The sequence below is a fragment of the Stegostoma tigrinum genome, chromosome 20 (assembly GCF_030684315.1).
Source record: "Stegostoma tigrinum isolate sSteTig4 chromosome 20, sSteTig4.hap1, whole genome shotgun sequence".
NCBI lineage: Eukaryota > Metazoa > Chordata > Chondrichthyes > Orectolobiformes > Stegostomatidae > Stegostoma > Stegostoma tigrinum.
In genome coordinates, this window is record NC_081373.1 from 19,893,717 (window position 1) to 19,913,120 (window position 19,404).

The window sequence follows — 19,404 nt, forward strand, 5'->3', positions numbered from 1 at the left end:
GATTTATACAAAGTGACAAATGGTTGATACCATGGGCTCTTCTGCCTTGAGTTCTGCAGTACATGGTTTCTAGCAGTCCTCCAAAAGTGACCTGGGGCATTTCTTCCTCATCCAGCTGTGATGATGTGGCAGTGAAGTGCTCAACAAAAAATACTGACTGAAGTATCAGATCTGAACTGATGGAGAGTGCAGGTAACAGCCTTGCTGGTGCATTGTTTAAGGGATTTGCGGTTACTTCCTCAGAAATACTGGAGGAGGTGTGGGGCCATGACAACCCTCTTTCCTGCCAAGCATGTGGACATGATGCTGGTACTACTAGCCATAAAAGAAATAAGGCACTGCAGATAAGGTTTTTAATTTATAGGAGGTGAAAACTATATTGGCAATGAGGCTAATGTGAGAGTTGCATTGCTAGAAGTATGGCTTCTAACTTGTTTGGTGCAACTTGGATATTTTGGCATCTTTGCAGGAGCAGACCGAATCCTCTCTGGCTACTATAGGATCTTATCCTCATATCGAATGAGGAGACCGATGTCAGGTGCCCACCACCTGTCCTGGATATTTTGGCCTTATTACTGGCTGTTTTTTCATGTAATGAGGTAAAGGGAAGAATTGAGTGAGATGAAAGTACCTGGCTCATCTGCTAGTGCTCATGCAAATGTGATAAAGGTTGTGAGGTGACCCCAGTGAGTGAGTAGGCAGTGCAGAAGGCATGCAGGGTTAGCAGGGTGAGGAGTTTTGTGGCTGAGAGGGATTGAGGGAAGATGTTGTATGAGAAAGTGAGAGAGGTGCAGCATGAACTTTGATGGGACATGGATGTAGTAGCAGAGACAGAGTGAATGTGACGTGGCAGAGAAAAGCTGTTGACAGCTATCTTAGTGGAGTGCAGGTAGTTACTGAACTACTTTCTACATTGGTGGGTATTTTGCCTGATGGTTGAGATTACATTGACTCAAGTTTTAACCTTGGTCTTGTCTAGCAGGACTGCAGGGAAGAGAACTGCCCTCCTCTGTACCATCTATTTACCAGGATGTCAAGGTCACCATTAACAAATCACAGCACCAACTTTTCCTTTCTGCCATGCACAATGGCATTTTAAAGATGTCATCGGTACCAGGGATGCTGGCATGCTGGCCTATTCCAAGGTATCTGCGCATTGGTGAATTCTTCTTGCTATGGTGAATGAGAAATCCAGTCAACATCAAATGACTGGAGTGCCATAGGGGCTAAGTAGATATTAATGAGGTTGATTTGGGATAACAACACAAGAAATCTCATTAGACCCTGTAAAGAGAAACCTGCACGAAACTTGACAAAAATGGCACTTTTCGAAAACATTGTAAGATTCAGCCTTATTTACATGTATTTACTACACAATGTTAAGACTGAGTTAGAGACAGTTGGCTTTAAAGAAAAAATCCAAACATTTTTTTAGAACTGTGCCACAAGATTTAATTTCTTTTTAACAAAATACAAACCTTTATTGTATATAAAAGAATTAAACAAATCAAGTTATATTAATTTAACAACATGGTTTATAAATACGAATGCTAAGTACTCAGGTTTAGTTTTTACTTTGTTCAAAAATTCTATTTATAACATATATCAATCTTATTGAATTTCAGTATACCATGGTCCTCTGAATACTATCTTCAAATCTGTTCAGTTCCAACTTTGTTTCACCATCTCCTGACTGTGGATACCTTGATCAGTCCAGTATTCTAGTGATGTCTTCAATATTTCCAAGCTGAGGACCACAGTAAATTCTCTCACTAATTTCAAATGAGACAATCTTCCAATTTCAGTTCTGACAGAAATTTAAATTTAGATTAAGCCTTACCTATTTCCCACATAGCAAATGGTGAACTTAAGGGCTTAATCTACTTACAATACAAGCCTAGCCAGCTAGACTTATTCTTCCAGTGAGGTGCAAAAACCACACAAGGTCCAAAATATAATGAAAAACACCAAACAAGCAGCCAGATAGTTTGAAAATGATCCAAAGTGCAATCCAACTCTTATAATGATGCAGACTGCTCTGGGGTGTCTAGAACTCAACCAGTAGGTTAATTATCTCTTATTTACAATTTTTTTTTGATCTGGTGAAATAAATCGGGTTCAAAATATTTCAGTTCACTCAAGGCTGTTAGACTAATTTAGCTCTCAAAACAAATCTCTTGGGGCTGCCATTGATGCAAACATTATGGACATAATGTTTCCATTCTTTACTCTGCCCATCTGGTATTTTTACAGCTCTTTCTCTTCTACCCCAATTCAAAACATCTTGCATTTCTTAAAACTAGTTTTACTTAAAATAAAAATTCTTCTGTAACATTCTATGTTTCCTTTAAGTGGTCTTGTGGTGCAGTAGTAGTTTTCCTGTTGTGGGCCAGGATTCCACGTTCAAAACCCACTTCAGGGCTTGATGGTCCTGGAAGGTGTGTCATAATATATTAAACATGTTCATTTTCAAGCTAAAAACCCTTCTGATATGCATCTGGTAGGCAGTAAGAGCAGATGTGTCCTCCAGTTAACTAGAGCTATGTCGTACCTGCAGCAAAAATAACCTTCCCATGTTAAATTACTCCAAGCACATGTTCTTGCCGCAAATAAGCATCATTCTACTTCTGAGGTACTACCCAATACATACATATTCATAGAGATTTGAACTGTTCGGCACAGGAACAGGCCATTCAGCCCACAACGTTGAGCCGAACATGATGCCAAATTAAACTATTTCTTCTCATCCGTGGTCCACATCCTTCTATTCCTTGCATATTCATGTGCTTGTGGAGGATGTGAACTGTAAAGAGAGACTAGAAAACCTTGGGTTGTTTGCTCTGGAGCAGTGGAAGTTGAGGGAAGACTTGATAGAAGTCTACTAAATTATGAGATGCATAGATAGGGTTGATGGTCAGAATCTTTTTCCCAGAGTTGAAATGTCTAAAACTAGGGGACATGCATCTAAGCTGAGAGGGGGAAAGTTCGAAGGAGATGTGAGGGGCAAGTTTTTTTACACAGAGATTGGTAGGAGCGTGGAATGCATTGCCAGGGGTGGTGTCGAAGGCAGATTTGGTTTCACGGTTAACCTAAGTCTCTTTCTACCCATGTTTGTCAAAGCTACCTACTTCATTCTTGCTTTTAGACAGTTATATTTCTCCTAAACTCAGCTATTAATGGTTAAGGTATTTCCTGATGTCATTTTGATTGTGTCATTTTTTTCTTTCGATTAGCACCCCTAGTTCCATATATTACTTTGGTCTTGGTCTTCCTTATGTCTTGCTGAATCGTTATTAGAACTGTTTACATCATGAGCACTATGCACTAGATAGTTTTGGATGTGAGTTTGCTCGCCGAGCTGGAAGGTTAGTTTTCAGACGTTTCGTCACCATTCTAGGTAACATCATCAGTGAGCCTCCGACGAAGCGCTGGTGTTATGCCCCCCTTTCTATTTATAAATAGAAAGCGGGATATAACACCAGCGCTTCGTCGGAGGCTCACTGATGATGTTACCTAGAATGGTGACGAAACGTCTGAAAGCTAACCTTCCAGCTCGGCGAGCAAACTCACATCCAGAACCTCAACCTGAGCTACAAATCTTTTCAAAACTCACTAGGTAGTTTGCTTTCTTTCTTATCAGCTGCAGCTAACTTCCCAATAATAGCTATCTTCTTCCTTTTTTCTATTCCTTGGCAGTTTATTTGAGGGTAGTTGAAATCTCCTGTGCTGATATTTGAACTTTATTACTTATTTCATCTATTTGAGTAACATATTTCTTTTGCTTGTTTCCTTTCACTATTAGGTTACCACTAATTCCTATTTTAACATGGTCAATCCCTTCTTACATATGGTCTCTAAATAAAAAGATTCTGTTTTTATCTTAATGTTAGCTATTCCTTTCTTGATACATGCATTATATTATCTCTAATTACAGCTATACTTTCTAACCTCCTTCATGATGTTTTCTAGTTACAATATCCTGCAATATTTAACTGCCTGTCATGTTTTGCAGCTATGTTTTTGTTAACTCTACCACATCTATTTCATTTAAAATAGCATGTCTCTAATTCCCGTCTTTTATTACAATGTCCAATTACTGCACAGGATTTATACTTTACAAATTGTTCCCCTCATTTTGTAAATAATTACTTTGGATACTTTCTCCAAGTGAAAGCATTAGCTATGGGTCACAGTTATGGTTATCTCTTTATGGTGAATGTTGAACATTCCGTGTTCACCTTGCTTGGGTCCTATACCACAATTTTTTCTTTGGCACATGAAGGACACTATTAGTGTTGCTTCTTGCTCTCATCCAGTATTGGAAATAAAAATCATCAATTTTGCTTCCAGTTTTCATTCTTCTCTCAATTTCATATGGTCCACCTCTAATTCATCCTTTTCTTTCCATGACTTCTGCTCCATTTCTGATTACTGGTTGTCCATCAATATTGGCTACAAACCCAGTGATTCTTAATTAACTTGACTACTCCTCCTCTCAGTCTAATTCTGTAAGGACTCCATTCCATTCCCATAGTTCCTCTGTCTCCACTGAATTTGTCCCAGTGATGCAACTTTCCTCAGGGTGCTTATGACATGACATTCTTTTCCTCAACTAGGGGTTCCCGTCTACTTCCATGATTTATAGGGCTCTTAACTATGTCCAACCCTTTCTTGTACTTGGATCCTCATTCCTTTCACTTCCACCTAGAATAGTGATAGGTTTTGCTGGTCTTCACATTCCACCCCACCAGCCTCTACATTCCACCATCTACAGCAGGATGACACAAACAAACACACCTTCCTCCCTTTAGTAAGAATTCCATAGAGACCATTCTCTCCTCGGCACCCTGATTCATTTACTCCATGAACCATTCTAGGCAATTGCAAAAGGTGTAACACTTGCCCTTTTACCTCCTCCCTGTCCAAGGTTGCTTCCAGGTGGAGAGATTTACTTGTACTTCTTTTAATCTAGACAACTGTGTTCCTTGATCACAGTGGTCTCCTTTACATTGTGTGGTACACCTTTGCTAAGTCTGCAAGAATGATTGCCGACCTTCCAACTGCTTACCACTTCAATATACCACCTTGTTCTCTGATATTTCTATCTTAGGCCTGCTGCATTTTTCAAACAAAGACCAACATAGGTTGGAAGAACAGCACCTAGTTTTCAGATTACTCATTTTACAGCCTTCAGGATTCATGTTTGGTACCTTCAGATCATGAACCATAACCCTGTCTACCACTTTGACTACATCCTCTTCTCTGTTGCTCCCCCGTTCCTGTGTTGCTTGTATGAGTTTGCTCTGAACAGAGCTGATGTATTTTCTTCTATTAACATGCAGCTGCGTTTATATCCTTCCTCTACCACTATAAGCACTGTCTTTGCTGTTTGCTCTGGGCATCTTTATTGGAAACGTACCAACAAAATCATTGGAATTGAAATGTTAGCTTAATCTTTCTTTCTCTGCACTTGCTGCCAGACCCACTGGGTTTCTCCAGCACTTTCTATTTTTGATCTTAAATCTTCAGAATCTGCAAAGTTTGTTTTCACCCTCACCACCTGTTCCTCCAACTTCTTCTCTTGTGCCTTTACCAACTACATCAAAATGATCTCATTACCACCCCCTTTCAGTTCCAAATGGAGCAGCAACAAAGAACAGAATGTAATCAAAACGGTGGACATGGCCATGGTTTATGGTCTGAAGATGCCAAACTTGAGCCTTGAAGGCTGTAAAGTGCCTAAGCTAAAATTTAGGTTCTGTTCCTCCAATGTGTGCTGAGTTTTGTTCAAACAATGCTGCAGGCCTAAAACAGAAATTTGAGCAAGAGAACAAGATGGTATATTGAAGACACATGCAGGTGGAAGGTCAGGAATCATTCTTGCAGACTTAGCAAAGGTGCACCAGACCAATGTAGAGAAGACCGCATTGTGAGCAGTTGACTGGATTAAAATGAGTACAAGGAAATTTCTCCACTTGCAAGGAACCTTGGGCAGAGAGGAGGTAAAAGGGCAAGCGTTACATCTTCTGCAATTGTCTAGAAAGGTCCATGGAGTAGGTTAGAGTTGATTGTGTTTCTTTCTTCTGCCGTGTCTCTCCAGCACTTCCTACCTTGGCTGCAGATTGTCAAACTTCGACGAAAGAGATGAAGCTTAGCAAAGTTTTCTAATGGTGTGGATGTAATAATCGAGACGATTGTAAGTAAAACATAAAAACCAAAACAACGAACAGCCACGTTTTGAAACAGCATAAATGATGAAGGCTCTCGTGCTCCAGAGATGCGCCATAACCTGTCTGAACAGGTAGACTGAAAATACCTCAAGTGAACTGTAATGGCACAGTTGTAGGGTCTCTCTACTTCTGAGCCAGGAGGCATGGGTTCAAATCACACCTCATCACGAGGTGTTGAGTAAAATGTCTGAACAGGTAGATCATGAAATATTTAACAAAAATAAACCCGAGAATCGCAATCTGCTGCCCCCACCACCCAAGACATTTTTCCATTCCCATGCTTGTCTGCCTTCCGGAGAGACCGCTCTCTCCGTGACTCCCTTGTCCACTCCACACTCCCCTTCAACCCCACCACACCCGACACCTTCCACTGCAACCGCAGGAAGTGCTACACTTGCCTCCTCCCTCGCCCCAAGATGACCTTCCATATTAAGCAGAGGTTCACCTGCACATCTGCCAATGTGGTATACTGTATCCAATGTATCCGGTGTGGCTTCCTCTACATTGGGGAAACCAAGCGGAGGCTTGGGGACCGCTTTGCAGAACACCTCCGCTCGGTTTGCAATAAACAACTGCACCTCCCAGTTGCGAACCATTTCCACTCCACCTCCCATTCTTCAGATGACATGTCCATCATGGGCCTCCTGCAGTGCCACAATGATGCCACCCGAAGGTTGCAGGAACAGCAACTCATATTCCGCTTGGGAACCCTACAGCCCAATGGTATCAATGTGGACTTCACCAGCTTCAAAATCTCCCCTTCCCCCACGGCATCCCAAAACCAGCCCAGCTCGTCCCGTCCCCCCACTGCATCCCAAAACCAGCCCAGCCTGTCTCCGCATCCCTAACCTGTTCTTCCTCTCACCCATCCCTTCCTCTCACCTCAAGCCGCACCTCCATCTCCTACCTACTAACCTCATCCCACCTCCTTGACCTGTCCGTCTTCCCTGGACTGACCTATCCCCTCCCTATCTCCCCACCTATACTCTCTCCACCTATCTTCTTTTCTCTCCATCTTCGGTCCACCTCCCCCTCTCTCCCTATTTATTCCAGAACCGTCTCCCCTTCCCCCTCTCTGATGAAGGGTCTAGGCCCAAAACATCAGCTTTTGTGCTCCTAAGATGCTGCTTGGCCTGCTGTGTTTATCCAGCTTCACACTTTGCTACCCTGAAAAACCAAGGAGGCTGTTACCTGACCAACGCCCATTTGCCCGTCGCTCATCTCGATTGGTCAGACGACACACCTGACGCCAACGCCCACGCGGACGTCAGCTCACGTCGTGACGTGAGGGCAGTGCGAGTAGACGTCGTTGTTCGAGGCAGCGATCAAGTGACGCGGAGGCTGAGCTGTTGCTTGAAGGGAACATGTCGGTGATGGTGGGGCAGGCGGTCGTGGCCAATGGACCTCATTCGGCAGTCCAGGAGCATGCACTGGCGGCAAGGAGGAACTTCAGCTCCCAGCCCAGGCTGAGTATGTGCAATCGGGGGGGAGAAGGGGGTGGTTGAAACCGGTCCTGTGAGGGTTTAATTTAGTTGCATATATAACCAGTTCCGTTTTTATCTCAAGAATTCAAGCGGCGTTTACATTTCAGTAAAAGTGTTTTGTTTTCGTTTGCGTCAATTTTGTTTTGTAGACTAGGTCTATTTCCTGGTTGTTGTGGTGTTTTAATTTGCTCGCTTTTGAATGGTGTCCAAAATGCTGTACTCTTATCGTAAGACGTGTATTAACGTTGGTGACAGGCAGGAGAGGAGGGACATCACGTCGGACCAGTTGAAAGCTCCCCAGTGTCACTATGCAGATTAAACCCCTTGTCAAAATTTGTTTTTGCCCTGCTGCCTTGTTTAAGACCCAGTGTCTCTTTTGCGTTCAAAATAATTCCGGGAATCTGATCCACCCAGTTTGTTACAGGAACATCTCGAAAACTTCATGTGATTCAATCATGTGACTGGAATGAAGCAAGACCTTTAAATTGGGAGACAAGTAAATGTAGGTGACGATCATCTTTATCGTATTTCCTTTTTTTTAACCACTGGACTATTCTTGGATGCTGTCTAAAGCTGTTAAAATACTTTAAAACAAGTTGTGATCAGGCCTAATACTAAACAGTATACTTTGCTTAAATTTTAACATGTTCTTTATCAGGTATTGTTGTAGGAAGTATATGGAGGGATGTTTAACTAACTACAAACTATGGAATATTCAGAATTGTTTTCATGGGCTTTACTATTATTCCCTAGATTCTGGTGAATATTATGTTAAGTTTTGCTTATGTTTTATAATAAGTCATATAAAGTCATAGAGTTGTACAGCACAGAAACAGACTGTTGAGTCCAACTTGTCAATGCTGACCAGATATCTTAAACTAATCTGGTCCCATTTGCCAGAATACGGCCCATATCCTTCTAAATGCTTACTATTCATGAACATGTCAAGATGCCTTTGTAAATGTAATTGTAGCTTCCTCTGGCAGCACATTCCATATACTCGCCACCTCCTGCATGAAAAAGTTGCCCTTTTAAATCTTGGCCCTCTTGCCTTAAACCAACGTCCTCTAGTTTTGGACTGTCCTACCCTGGGGAAAAGACCCTCATTATCCACTGTATTCATGCTCCTCATGATTTTATAAATTGCTTTTAGGCCATCCCACATCCTCTGACACTCCTGGAAAAATATCCCCAGCCTATTCAGTCTCTCCCTATAGCTCAAACCCTGTAACGCTGGTAATATCCTTCCTATCTTTTTTGCACTCTTTGAAATCTAACATGCTTCCTATAACAGGGAGACCAGAATTGACTGCAGTATTCCAAAGTGGCCCTAACCAATGTCCTATACATGATGACATCTCAACTCCTATACTCAATGCACTGACCAATAAAGTCAAGCATATCAAATATTTTCATCACTATCCTGTTTGCTTGAGCCTCCACGTTCAAGGAACTATGAACTTGCACCCCAAGGTGTCTCTGTTTGGCAACACTCCTTAGCTCCCTACCATTCAGTGTATAAGTCCTGCACTAATTTGCTTTACCAAACTGCAACACCTCACATTTATCCATATTCAAACATATAAAAATACACAAATCTGCTAGTGAACATACAGGGGTTAACTTGCTTTGTTGGCTGGATGATTACTGTGATGTGCTGAATAATGGCAACAATGTGGGTAAAATCTACATGCCAGCTGAGTTAGTTCCTAATGTATACATTCTTATGCCATGGTGATATACAAGTTATGATTGGAAACCATTGGGGTAACCTCTGCTACATGGAGAAAGTAAGAGAGAAAAACAGGTAGTTTGGATGAAAATAGTTCTTAGATCTTCATTATTTGGTTAATCTTTTATTTACCAATAAGTAAGAATGTAACATGTGACTGTGACAGGTGTTTTGATGTTGAAGTTGAAGTAAATTTCTCAGCCAAACATCAGTGCAAACTCTTATAGGATCATAACATAGTACAGTTTGGGGAAAGAACCATTGGCTCACAGCCTGTAATGGTTCTTTTGCAGAAAGTTTGACTTTGGACTCTTAAGATTTTTGCAACTTTTCTCCTTTTATGTTTTTATCCAGTTTCCTTTTGAAAGCTGTGGTTGAATTTTGTATGACTTAGATATCCACTTGAAGGTAGCTTGTCTTTGCCATTGCTAGATTTCTACTTTGACACATGTCATGGTGTGGGCCATTTTGTAAGCCAAAGCTCTAGGTATTTAACATAGTACAGATTTTCTGTCATTTTCAATAGCTGGTTGTGTTTTGCAAATTAATATGGTGGCAAACATGATGGACTGCTTAAAAAATACTGGTAGAAATAGTAAGAACTGCTGATGCTGGAGTCAGAGATAATAATGTGGAGCTGGAGGAACACAGCAGACCAGGCAGCATCAGAGGAGCTGGAATGTTGGCATTTTGGGTTGGGACCCTTCATCAGAAATGGGTGGGGCAAGGGAGAAGAAGCTCAGAAATAAATAGCTAGAGGAGGGGTGGGGCTGGGGAGGTTAGGTGGGATGGTGATTGAGTGCAGGTGGGGATTAGTATGTGGGATGGGAGGAAAGGACAGGTGGGAGAGAAGGTGGACACGCTGTCAGGTTAGGGAGGTGGGGATAAGAGGGAGGGTTGGACATGGCATGAGGCTGGGGTGGGGAAGATTTTAAAACTGGTGAATTCCATGTTTAGGCCTCTGGGCTGTGGGCTACTGAGTTGGAATATGAGGTGCTGCACCTCCAGTTGGTGGGTGGTGTCTTTGTAGCATGGAGGAGGCCCAAGATGGACATGTCACCTAGGTACTGAGAGGAGGAGTTAAAATGTTTGCTGACCAGAAGGTGGTGGTGTTTGTTGTGTACAAAATGCAGATGCTCTACGAAATGGTCTCCAAGCCTATGCTTGGTCTCACTGTGGTAGAGGAGGCCACATCGGGAGCAGCGGATACAGTAGACCAAGTTGACAGCTTGGTCGTCATCTACCTGCACTCGCGTGTCACCATTTCACCTACCTTCCCCTGTCCCACCCCTCCTCTCTCTCTTTATTTCTGAGCTTCCTTCCTATTCCACCTTCTGAAGAAGGGTCTGACCTGAAATGTCAATGTTACTGCTCCTTTGCTGCCTGACCTGTTGTGTTCTTCCAGGTCCATACTGTGTTATCTCTGACTGCAGCATCTGCAGTTCTTGGTATCTGTTTGTTTGACAGGGTGACTTTTGGTGGACGATATTAAGTTGTTTTGATTGCACTTGTGACCCATATTTAGTCCTCTAACATCATTCAAACTGTAGTTTTATTTTCAGTGCATATATCTTCTGTCATCTGAATGAACTTTCATCAAACTGAACTTGATGTGAGATGACCTCTGTCTTAATTTTTACTTCTTATTTATGCCTTCTGTCACTAATACAGGTGCCATTACAATTCCCTATTTTCTATACTGTAAATGTACGTGTTCAAAGAGGAACTGAGCAACAAAAGATGCAGAATCCTCTACTTTCTCTTCCTTTTCCAATATTACTTCATTCAGAAAAAGTTTTTTATACAGTCTAGCTGAGAAACAGTGGTGTTAAAAGTGCTATGTTAAAATGTAAGCATTGTGCAACTCCAAAAAGAGTCAGACGAATACTCAGCAGAATAAGTTTTCAGCAAGCGTTGTTATACTGCTCAATCTAATGTAGATAAGCCACATTACCACTTGGCATTCTATTCATTCACAGGTTTGAAAGTACAAATTTATTCAATGCCATTCTGCATAATTGCAAAAGACTTCCCTGGCAATTATTGTGCCTATTAATGCAGTTGGGGCACTATTTCACATCTGAGCTCTCAGCGCTTATGTTTTTTTTTTCTTTATTCCCCTTTAGATTTTGATTTGATCACTCCTGTTTTTACAAGCTCGTAGTTTTGCTTTGTATTCTTTCAGGACTGCTGTGGTACCTTATTTACTGTCTATTTATTAGTAGCAACTCTAGTTGCTCTTTGCTTGCACAACTTATTCTCTTAATCTTTGGACTTCTTTTGCCTTTTTGTGAAGAGGAAATAATAGTGCTATCGTGAAAAATGTCCACTATTACAAAACAGGAAGTGCTAGATGTTGTGAAACGGATAAAGGTGCAAAATCCCCAGGATCTGATCAGGTGTACCCTGGAACTTTGCGGGAAGCTAGGGAAGTGATTGCTGAGCCCCTTGCTGAAATAATTGTAACGTTGATGGCCACAGATGAGCTGCTGAAAGGCTGGAGGTTGGCGAACGTGGTGCCACTATTTAAGAAAGGTGATGAGGAAAAGCCAGGGAACTGTAGATTGGTCAGCCTGACATCAGTGGTGGGCAAGTTGTTGGAGGGGATACTGAAGCATAGGGCTGATGTGTATTTGGAAAGGCAAGGGCCAATTAGGGATCAACAACATGGCTTTGTGTGTGGGAAATCATGTCGCACTGACTTGATTGAGTTTTTTTGAAAAAGTAACAGAGGATTGATGGAACCACTGTGGTGGATGTGATGTTTATGGACTCCAGTAACATGTTTGACAATGTTCCACATGCTGGTTAGTGTGGTTAGATCAAATGGAATACAGGGGGACCTAGCTATTTGGATTCATAACTGGCTCGAAGGCAGGAGTCAGATGATGGTGAGTGTTGCTTTTCAGGTTGGAGGCCTGGGACTAGCAGTGTGCCACAAAGATCAGTGCTGGGTAACTGCCATTTTGTCATTTTATATAAATGATTTGGATGTGGACATAGGTCTGATTAGTAAGTTTGCGGGTGACACCAAAATTGGTGTAGTCAACAGCCAAGAAGGTTATCTCTGGGTGCAATTGGACCTTCATCAGATGGGCTGATTGGCCAAGGAGTGGAATTTAATTTAGATAAAAGTGAGGTACTGCATTTTGTAAAAGCAAATCAGGGCAGGATTGTATGCTCCATGGTAAGGTCCTGGGAATGTTGATGAACAAAGAGACCTTTGAGTAGAGGTTCGTTGTTGTTTGAAAATGTAGTCACAGGCGGATAGTGTCTCCGGGTGTTTGGTATGCTTGCGTTTATTGGCCAGCGCATTGAGTACAGGCGTGGGGATGTCATGTTGAGGCAGTACAGGACATTAGTTAGGCCACTTTTTAGAATACTACATTCAATTCTGCTCAAAAACAAAGTTGTTAGAAAAGCTCAGCAGGTCTGGCAGCATCTGTGGAGGAGAAAACAGTTAATGTTTCATGTCCAGTGACCCTTCCTCAGAACTGATAGTGGCTGAGAAGACGTCAATTTATATGCCGAAAATAGGGATGTGGCTGGTGTAGGGAATAAATGATAGGATAGAGCCCAAAGAGAGAGAGAGAGAGAGAGAGAGACAGTTGGACAGACAAAAGAGTTGCTAACGATCAGGCTGGGAGGGTTAATAGTTGTTAACGGGGACTGTTAGTGACTAACAGCAGGGGTGTGTAATGGCAGGCTATATGGTAACAAGGCCTGGTGTGTGGGGTGGGTTGGGGGCTGGGACATGAGAGAGTTTAGGCCCAAAATTATTGAACTCAATATTGAGTCTGGAGGGCTGTAGGGTCCCCACGCAGAAAATGAGGTGTTGTTCCTACAGCTTGCGCTGGGCTTCACTGGAACACTGTAGCAAGCCGGAGACAGATGTTGGCCAGGGAGCAAGGTGGTGCATTGAAGTGGCAGGCAACAGATGGTTCAGGGTCTTAAATATATTGGACTTCATAAACATGTTTATAAGTTTTGTTGTTGACCTCTTGAACATTGGAGAGGAAAAAAAAGTTCATGCTTTAAGTCCACTAAACATTTGTTTTTCTCTCCACAGGTGCTGCCAGACCTCATGAGCTTGTCCAGCGTTCTGTTTGTTTCAGATTTCCAGTATCCATAGTATTTTTGTTTTTATTACACTATTCTAGAATGCATATTCAAATGCTTCATGCTCGCTTCCTCTATTGTTGTCTCTATTGACATGACTTCTATGTGGAGATTGCACTGTGCACCTTTGTTATGGAACATTTTCTTTTGTACCAGCTCTTGGTTGGGAGTAGTCCAAACTGTAAACGTTGCATTATCAATATCTAAATCTAAACAACTTTGCAATTTTAAATTTTGTTACAGTTAATATTTTCTATCTTTCCTCCAGTTCTTTGTCCCCATTCTTTGTTCAGTCCTCTTTTTTGTTTCAGGCATCATGTAGTATACCGTTGTAGATTGGAATTTGGGAAGAACATATAAAATGAAGAATGTGATGTGTAGGTGAGATTATTAGGGTGATGGAAATTGTCAGACACTTTTAAGGCCTTTTTTAAACAATAACATTTAGTTTAATTTGCACACAACAAATGTATGGAGAGATTATCTTAAATAACTAGAAACGAAGCAAACACTGGGGCAAAGGAAGGAGCTGTGGAGGAAATATCAAACCATTGAGTTTGAGAAATAGAGATAACGAGGTGTAGAGCTGGATGAACACAGCAGGCCAAGCCGCATCAGAGGAGCAGGAAGGCTGACATTTCAGGCTTAGACCCTTGACATGTCAGCCTTCCTGCTCCCCTGATCCTGCTTGGCCTGCTGTGTTCATCCAGCTCTACACCTTGTTATCTCAGATTCTCCAGCATCTGCAGTTCCTACTAAGTCTGAGAAATAGGGGGTTTGCTGTAGCAGGAGGTGGTGGTGGGATCTAAAAGTTTTACGTCTGGTGATGGTCACAGAAATGGAGGAGAGCAGTGTTATGGAGAACTTGAAAACAACTTTTAAACTTAGGTATAAGCTGTTCAAATATGGAATTTTTTTCCACTTTTGGATTAAATTATCTATCTTATAAGATTAAAGTTACGTCCTTTTTGATTGCAAAATGGTACTACTTCACTCAATCTGCTTTAATTTGTATGAAATTGTTGCTAACTATGATCTAAATCTTAATTTGGTTGGCTACAACTTATGAAGTGCTGTACTTTGCAATCTCAGCCATGGTAATGGGCTCCCAAATCTCACCAATGACTGCTATCAAGCTGACCAGCCTGTAATTTGTCTTCTGCCTCCCTTTCTTCTTAAACTGGCGTGTTAGATTAGCCATTTTCCAGTTCTCTGGGACCCTTCCTGACTCCAGTCATTCCTGAAAAATCACCACAAATGCTTGTACAATCTCTTCAGCTATCTCCTTCAAAACCCTGGGTATAGCCTCTACCCAACTGAATCTTTTGAGTTGAAGAGATGTGAAGAAATGAGAAATAGTATGATTTTTAAGAATGGAGGTGTGGATCATGTGAATTGACGTGCTTTTAGTAGCAAAGGAACATGGCTTCAATGTTAGACAAATTCTGGTGTGTTTGTGCTTCTGTCTACTATCTAAGAGTACAGGCCCTTTAGGGGCTTACTCCATCTGGAGTGTAAAAGGCTAGCCAACTTCTGGTCTTGTAGAGTGTATCAAATGTAGGTTGTTGCTTCTCTGCAACTATTAACAACTTAGACTATCTTCCTATATTGCTGAAAGGGCTGTTGGAAGGATCAAGCCTTGCGTTTGTCCTCCATGAATTCCTACTTTCCTCTTCCCAAACCTAGTCCTTGTGGCACCATTGCATGATCATGTATTAATCCTTTATAAAGTCACATTGAACACTATGCTCCCAAAAAATTGTTTTCCTTTTGTATTCTAGTAAAGTCTTCCCTTGTTTTGAATGTAGGACCAAAGCAATCTGTTGACCATGGAAAGCTGTACACTATTTCAGTTACAAATCACGACTTGTAATGGATGAATAAATGCTTTCAGCATATTTGTATACTGCATGCATTTGCTGGAAAGGAAAAATACATTTAATTAGCACTCATTCTCAAAATGGGATCTTAACTTGTGTAAAGGATTAATGCTTTGTAACATCTAATGCAAAAAGTAGAACTGCTGATAGTACAACATTCCCTTAGTGCACTTAAGGATTAGCTTTTGACTTGTATATCCTCAGATCACTAGAAGAGTCTGAATCCACCATTTTTCCCCTAAGTATGAATGTAACTGAGACAAGACTGCTGCTTTAAAAGGTACTGCTCGCATTTTGGTGGTACTCTTAATGTCTCAATCTGATTATCCTTATAGGTTATGCCACATAAAATATTGTTTTTCTTGAACAGCATAACCTGATATGGCTGTAACTAATATTCTGCCAAGTTTGTTTGTTACTGCATTTCAGTAATTGTTCTCGGTGCACTGAGTTTATTCAGTGATTAACTCAATCTTATAGACCAAGTACATCTCAGCTTGATTCCCTTATGCTGCATTAGATTAACTGACTGGAGGAAAACTAAGTGCGACAGATTTCTTTGAAATCCTTCATTGCAATTCCATAACTACTCCTGCAAATGCAAATCTGTAGATATGTTAAAGAAATTCAACTGGGTGCACTTTCTCCTCCAGGCCAATTCTGTCATCCCATCAAGGTAGCCTGGATTCACTGAAATAATAGCTAGGTGAGATATTGGATTATGTCTATGGAAATGGACCCATAAGAATTTACTTTTCACTCTTGATCGCAAAACTGCGAGGATGGTGGGAAGGGAGAGGAGATTTCCTCAAGTTGTGAATCATGCACGTGCGGCTAATCCTGATTTTAAAACTAGCAGTTACCAAGGACATTCTGCAACAAAGACTTGTACTGCAGTACATGCAGACATCTTATTAAAAGTTAGAATAAAATCAAATTTGACCTAGGAATGTCAGTCGTCTTTATAGTGAGGTGGGGAGGCAGCATAATATGTCTATTCATGCTTCTGTAAAATGAAGTGAATTCTGTTGCTTTTAATGTAACTTTTTTTTATTTGGTTGAAAAGGATAATTATGGGAGTCTTAACCTATGTTCTGTTACACGTATTGTTGATAGAATAAATAGACTGGGTGATTGCCATGTTTTTCCTCCATTGTAATCTGGTATGTTCTCATTATGTCAGTTCTACTATGCACATGATTTCACTGGGATAAGAGGTGGATTTCACTGAAGTCATCTAGCATAATTGAGCAGATTGTTGGCTGTACTTGGTGCAGAATTTATCTATTGTAGGATACATGAAAAACATTCAGTTCGGATCTAGCTGTTCTTTGACTACACTAAGATATACAGCTATGGGAAAATGGAAATGAAATCAGTGATCTGAATATGAGTTGTTCAATTATCAGGTGATCAATGTTATACCTCCTTATTTCCCCCCACCTATTTTCTTTCTGTAGTATGTTTCTTGTTCCAGGCAGAAAATCAGTGTTTCAGTGCATTTTTTTTTTGAGGGTGTTACAATGCAAGAGAAAAATCTTTTCATACCCTGACTCTAAATTCTAAAGTCCAACTGCCTTTATATAAATTGTGTAACAGACCAGACCAGGAAGTCTGTGGAAAAAAAGTTGAAATCTGAAAGTCTTTTGAGATTTTCAATATGCATTAATACGTTATTTCACTCAGATTATAACAATGTAAGTGATCTTTTATGTAATAAATGTATTATCCTTAATGCAGGAAAAAGATCTCTTAGCACTGTATAAAGGCTGAATCAGGCAGGACTATAAGAAAATAAATTGGATGAAAATATGTAATAGTGTGGTTTATATTAAGAGAAGTGAGAATTTAGGGAGTTTCCAAGAAGTAACTTTCCCAGTAAGGCCTGTATTTCTGTTATTTTCTATTTTCATGCCCCAATTTTAAAGTCTTGTGACTTAAGAGAAAATGCAGTGCAATGCACGAAGAATGTTGTTCCTTGTGACAGATTCACAGTCTTGAGTATCTAAGGTTTTGGAGTAGATCTGTAGCTCAGGTTGTGGGTGTTGAGGTTGGTTGGCTTGCCAAACTGGTTTGTTCTGCAGATGTTTTGTTACTGTGCTAGGTAACATCCTCAGTGCAGCCTCTGATGTGTTTTCCTGCCTGGCTTTTAAACTCTGGAATCCTTTGCGATGGATTGCCTCACTTCTGGGTTTCCTCTGTAGTGGAGTGTATATGGGGTTGAGTTCAATGTGTTTATTAATAGCCTGCTTCGTTGAGTGTCATGCTTCTAGGAATTTTTGCTTGTCTCTGCCTAGCCTGTCCCAGAATCTTGGCATTGTCCCAGTCAAAGTCGTGGTTCTCTTCATCCATGTGAATTGAGATGAGTGTGTTTTGGTCGTGCCCTCTCTACAAGATCCTCTGCAGAAGACACGTGTAGATGATACGACAAGTGCTCACCTGAACTAAAGACCCACTCCCTGCCATTTGATAAAGTCCCACATAGGAGATTGGTGAGCAAAATTAGGGCACATGGTACTGGGGGCAAATACTGACTTGGATTGAAAATTGGCTGCCTGACCGGAAGCAAAGAGTAGTGATAAACGGGTCCCTTTCGGAATGGCAGGTGGTGACCAGTGGGGTACCGCAAGGTTTGGTGCTGGGACTGCAGCTGTTTACAATACACATTAATGATAGAGGAAGGTATTAAAAGTAATATTAGCAAATTTGCTGATGAGACAAAGCCGGGTGGCAGTGTGAAATGTGAGGAGGATGTTATGAGAATACAGGGTGACTTGGACAGGCTAGGTGAGTGGACGGATGCATGGCAGATGCAGTTTAATGTGGATAAATATGTGGTTATCCACTTTGGCAAGAACAGGAAGGCAGATTACTATCTAAACGGAGTCAAGTTAGGTAAAGGGGAAGTACAATAAGATCTAGGTATTCTTGTACATTAGTCAATGAAAGCAAGATGCAGATACAGCAGGCAGTGAAGAAAGCTAATGGCATGCTGGCCTTCGTAACAAGAGGAATTGAGTATAGGAGCAAAGATGTCCTTCTGCAGCTGTATAGAGCCCAGGTGAGACTTACCCTGGAGTATTGTGTGCAGTGTTGGTCTCCAAATTTGAGGAAGGACATTCTTGCTATTGAGGGAGTGCGGCGTAGGTTCACGAGGTCAATTCCCGGAATGGCGGGATTATCATATGTTGAAAGATTGGAGCAACTGGGCTTATATACTCTTGAGTTTAGAAGGATGAGAGGGGATCTGATTGAGACGTATAAGATTATTAAGGGATTGGACACTCTGGAGGCAGGAAGCATGTTTTCGCTGGTGGGTGAGTCCAGAACCAGAGAACAGTTTTAAAAAAAAGGGTAGGCCATTTAGAACAGAGTTGAGGAAAAGCTTCTTCACCCAGAGAGTGGTGGATGTATGGAATACTCTGCCCCAGATGGCAGTGGACGCCAAGTCTCTGGATACTTTAAGAGATCTATCCCCCTCTTTCTTGAAAGATCGTGGAATCAAGGGTTATGGGGATAAGGCAGGAACAGGATACTGATTGTGGATGATCAGTAATGATCATAATGGTGGTGCTGGCTCAAAGGGCTGAATGGCCTACTCCTGCACCTATTGGTCTTGTGTATGCAGTAGACAATGTCATCTGCAAGAAACGCTACATTGGACAAACAGGAAGGAAACTAACAACAAAGGTACATGGACACCAGCTGACTACAAAAAGACACGACCAATAATCACTCATCTCAATCCACATGGACAAGGAGGAGCACCACTTTGACTGGGACAACACCAAGACCCTGGGACATGCTAGGCAGAGACAAGCACAAGAATTCCTGGAAGCATGGCACTCCACGAAGCAGGCTATTAACAAACACATTGAGCTTGACCCCATATACGTTCTATTATGGAGAAAACCCGAAAGTGAGGCAATCCATTGCAACGGACCCAAGAATTTAAAAGC

General features: G+C 41.4%; 1 protein-coding gene across 2 annotated transcripts in view; it reads left to right on the top strand.

The window, feature by feature from the left end:
* Nucleotides 1-7,593: 7,593 nt before the first annotated feature.
* LOC125461762 (V-type proton ATPase subunit B, brain isoform-like) overlaps nt 7,594-19,404 on the top strand; it is a 61,675-nt gene continuing 49,864 nt past the window's right edge. Inside the window, exons 1-2 of one of the 2 annotated variants that reach the window (XM_048550917.2) lie at nt 7,594-7,700; nt 8,139-8,216. In XM_048550917.2, coding sequence (XP_048406874.2) covers nt 7,595-7,700; nt 8,139-8,216 — 184 coding nt within the window. In that variant the 5' untranslated portion in view covers nt 7,594. The remainder of the gene's footprint in view (nt 7,701-8,138; nt 8,217-19,404) is intronic. The other variant, XM_048550918.2, reaches the window with a different exon arrangement.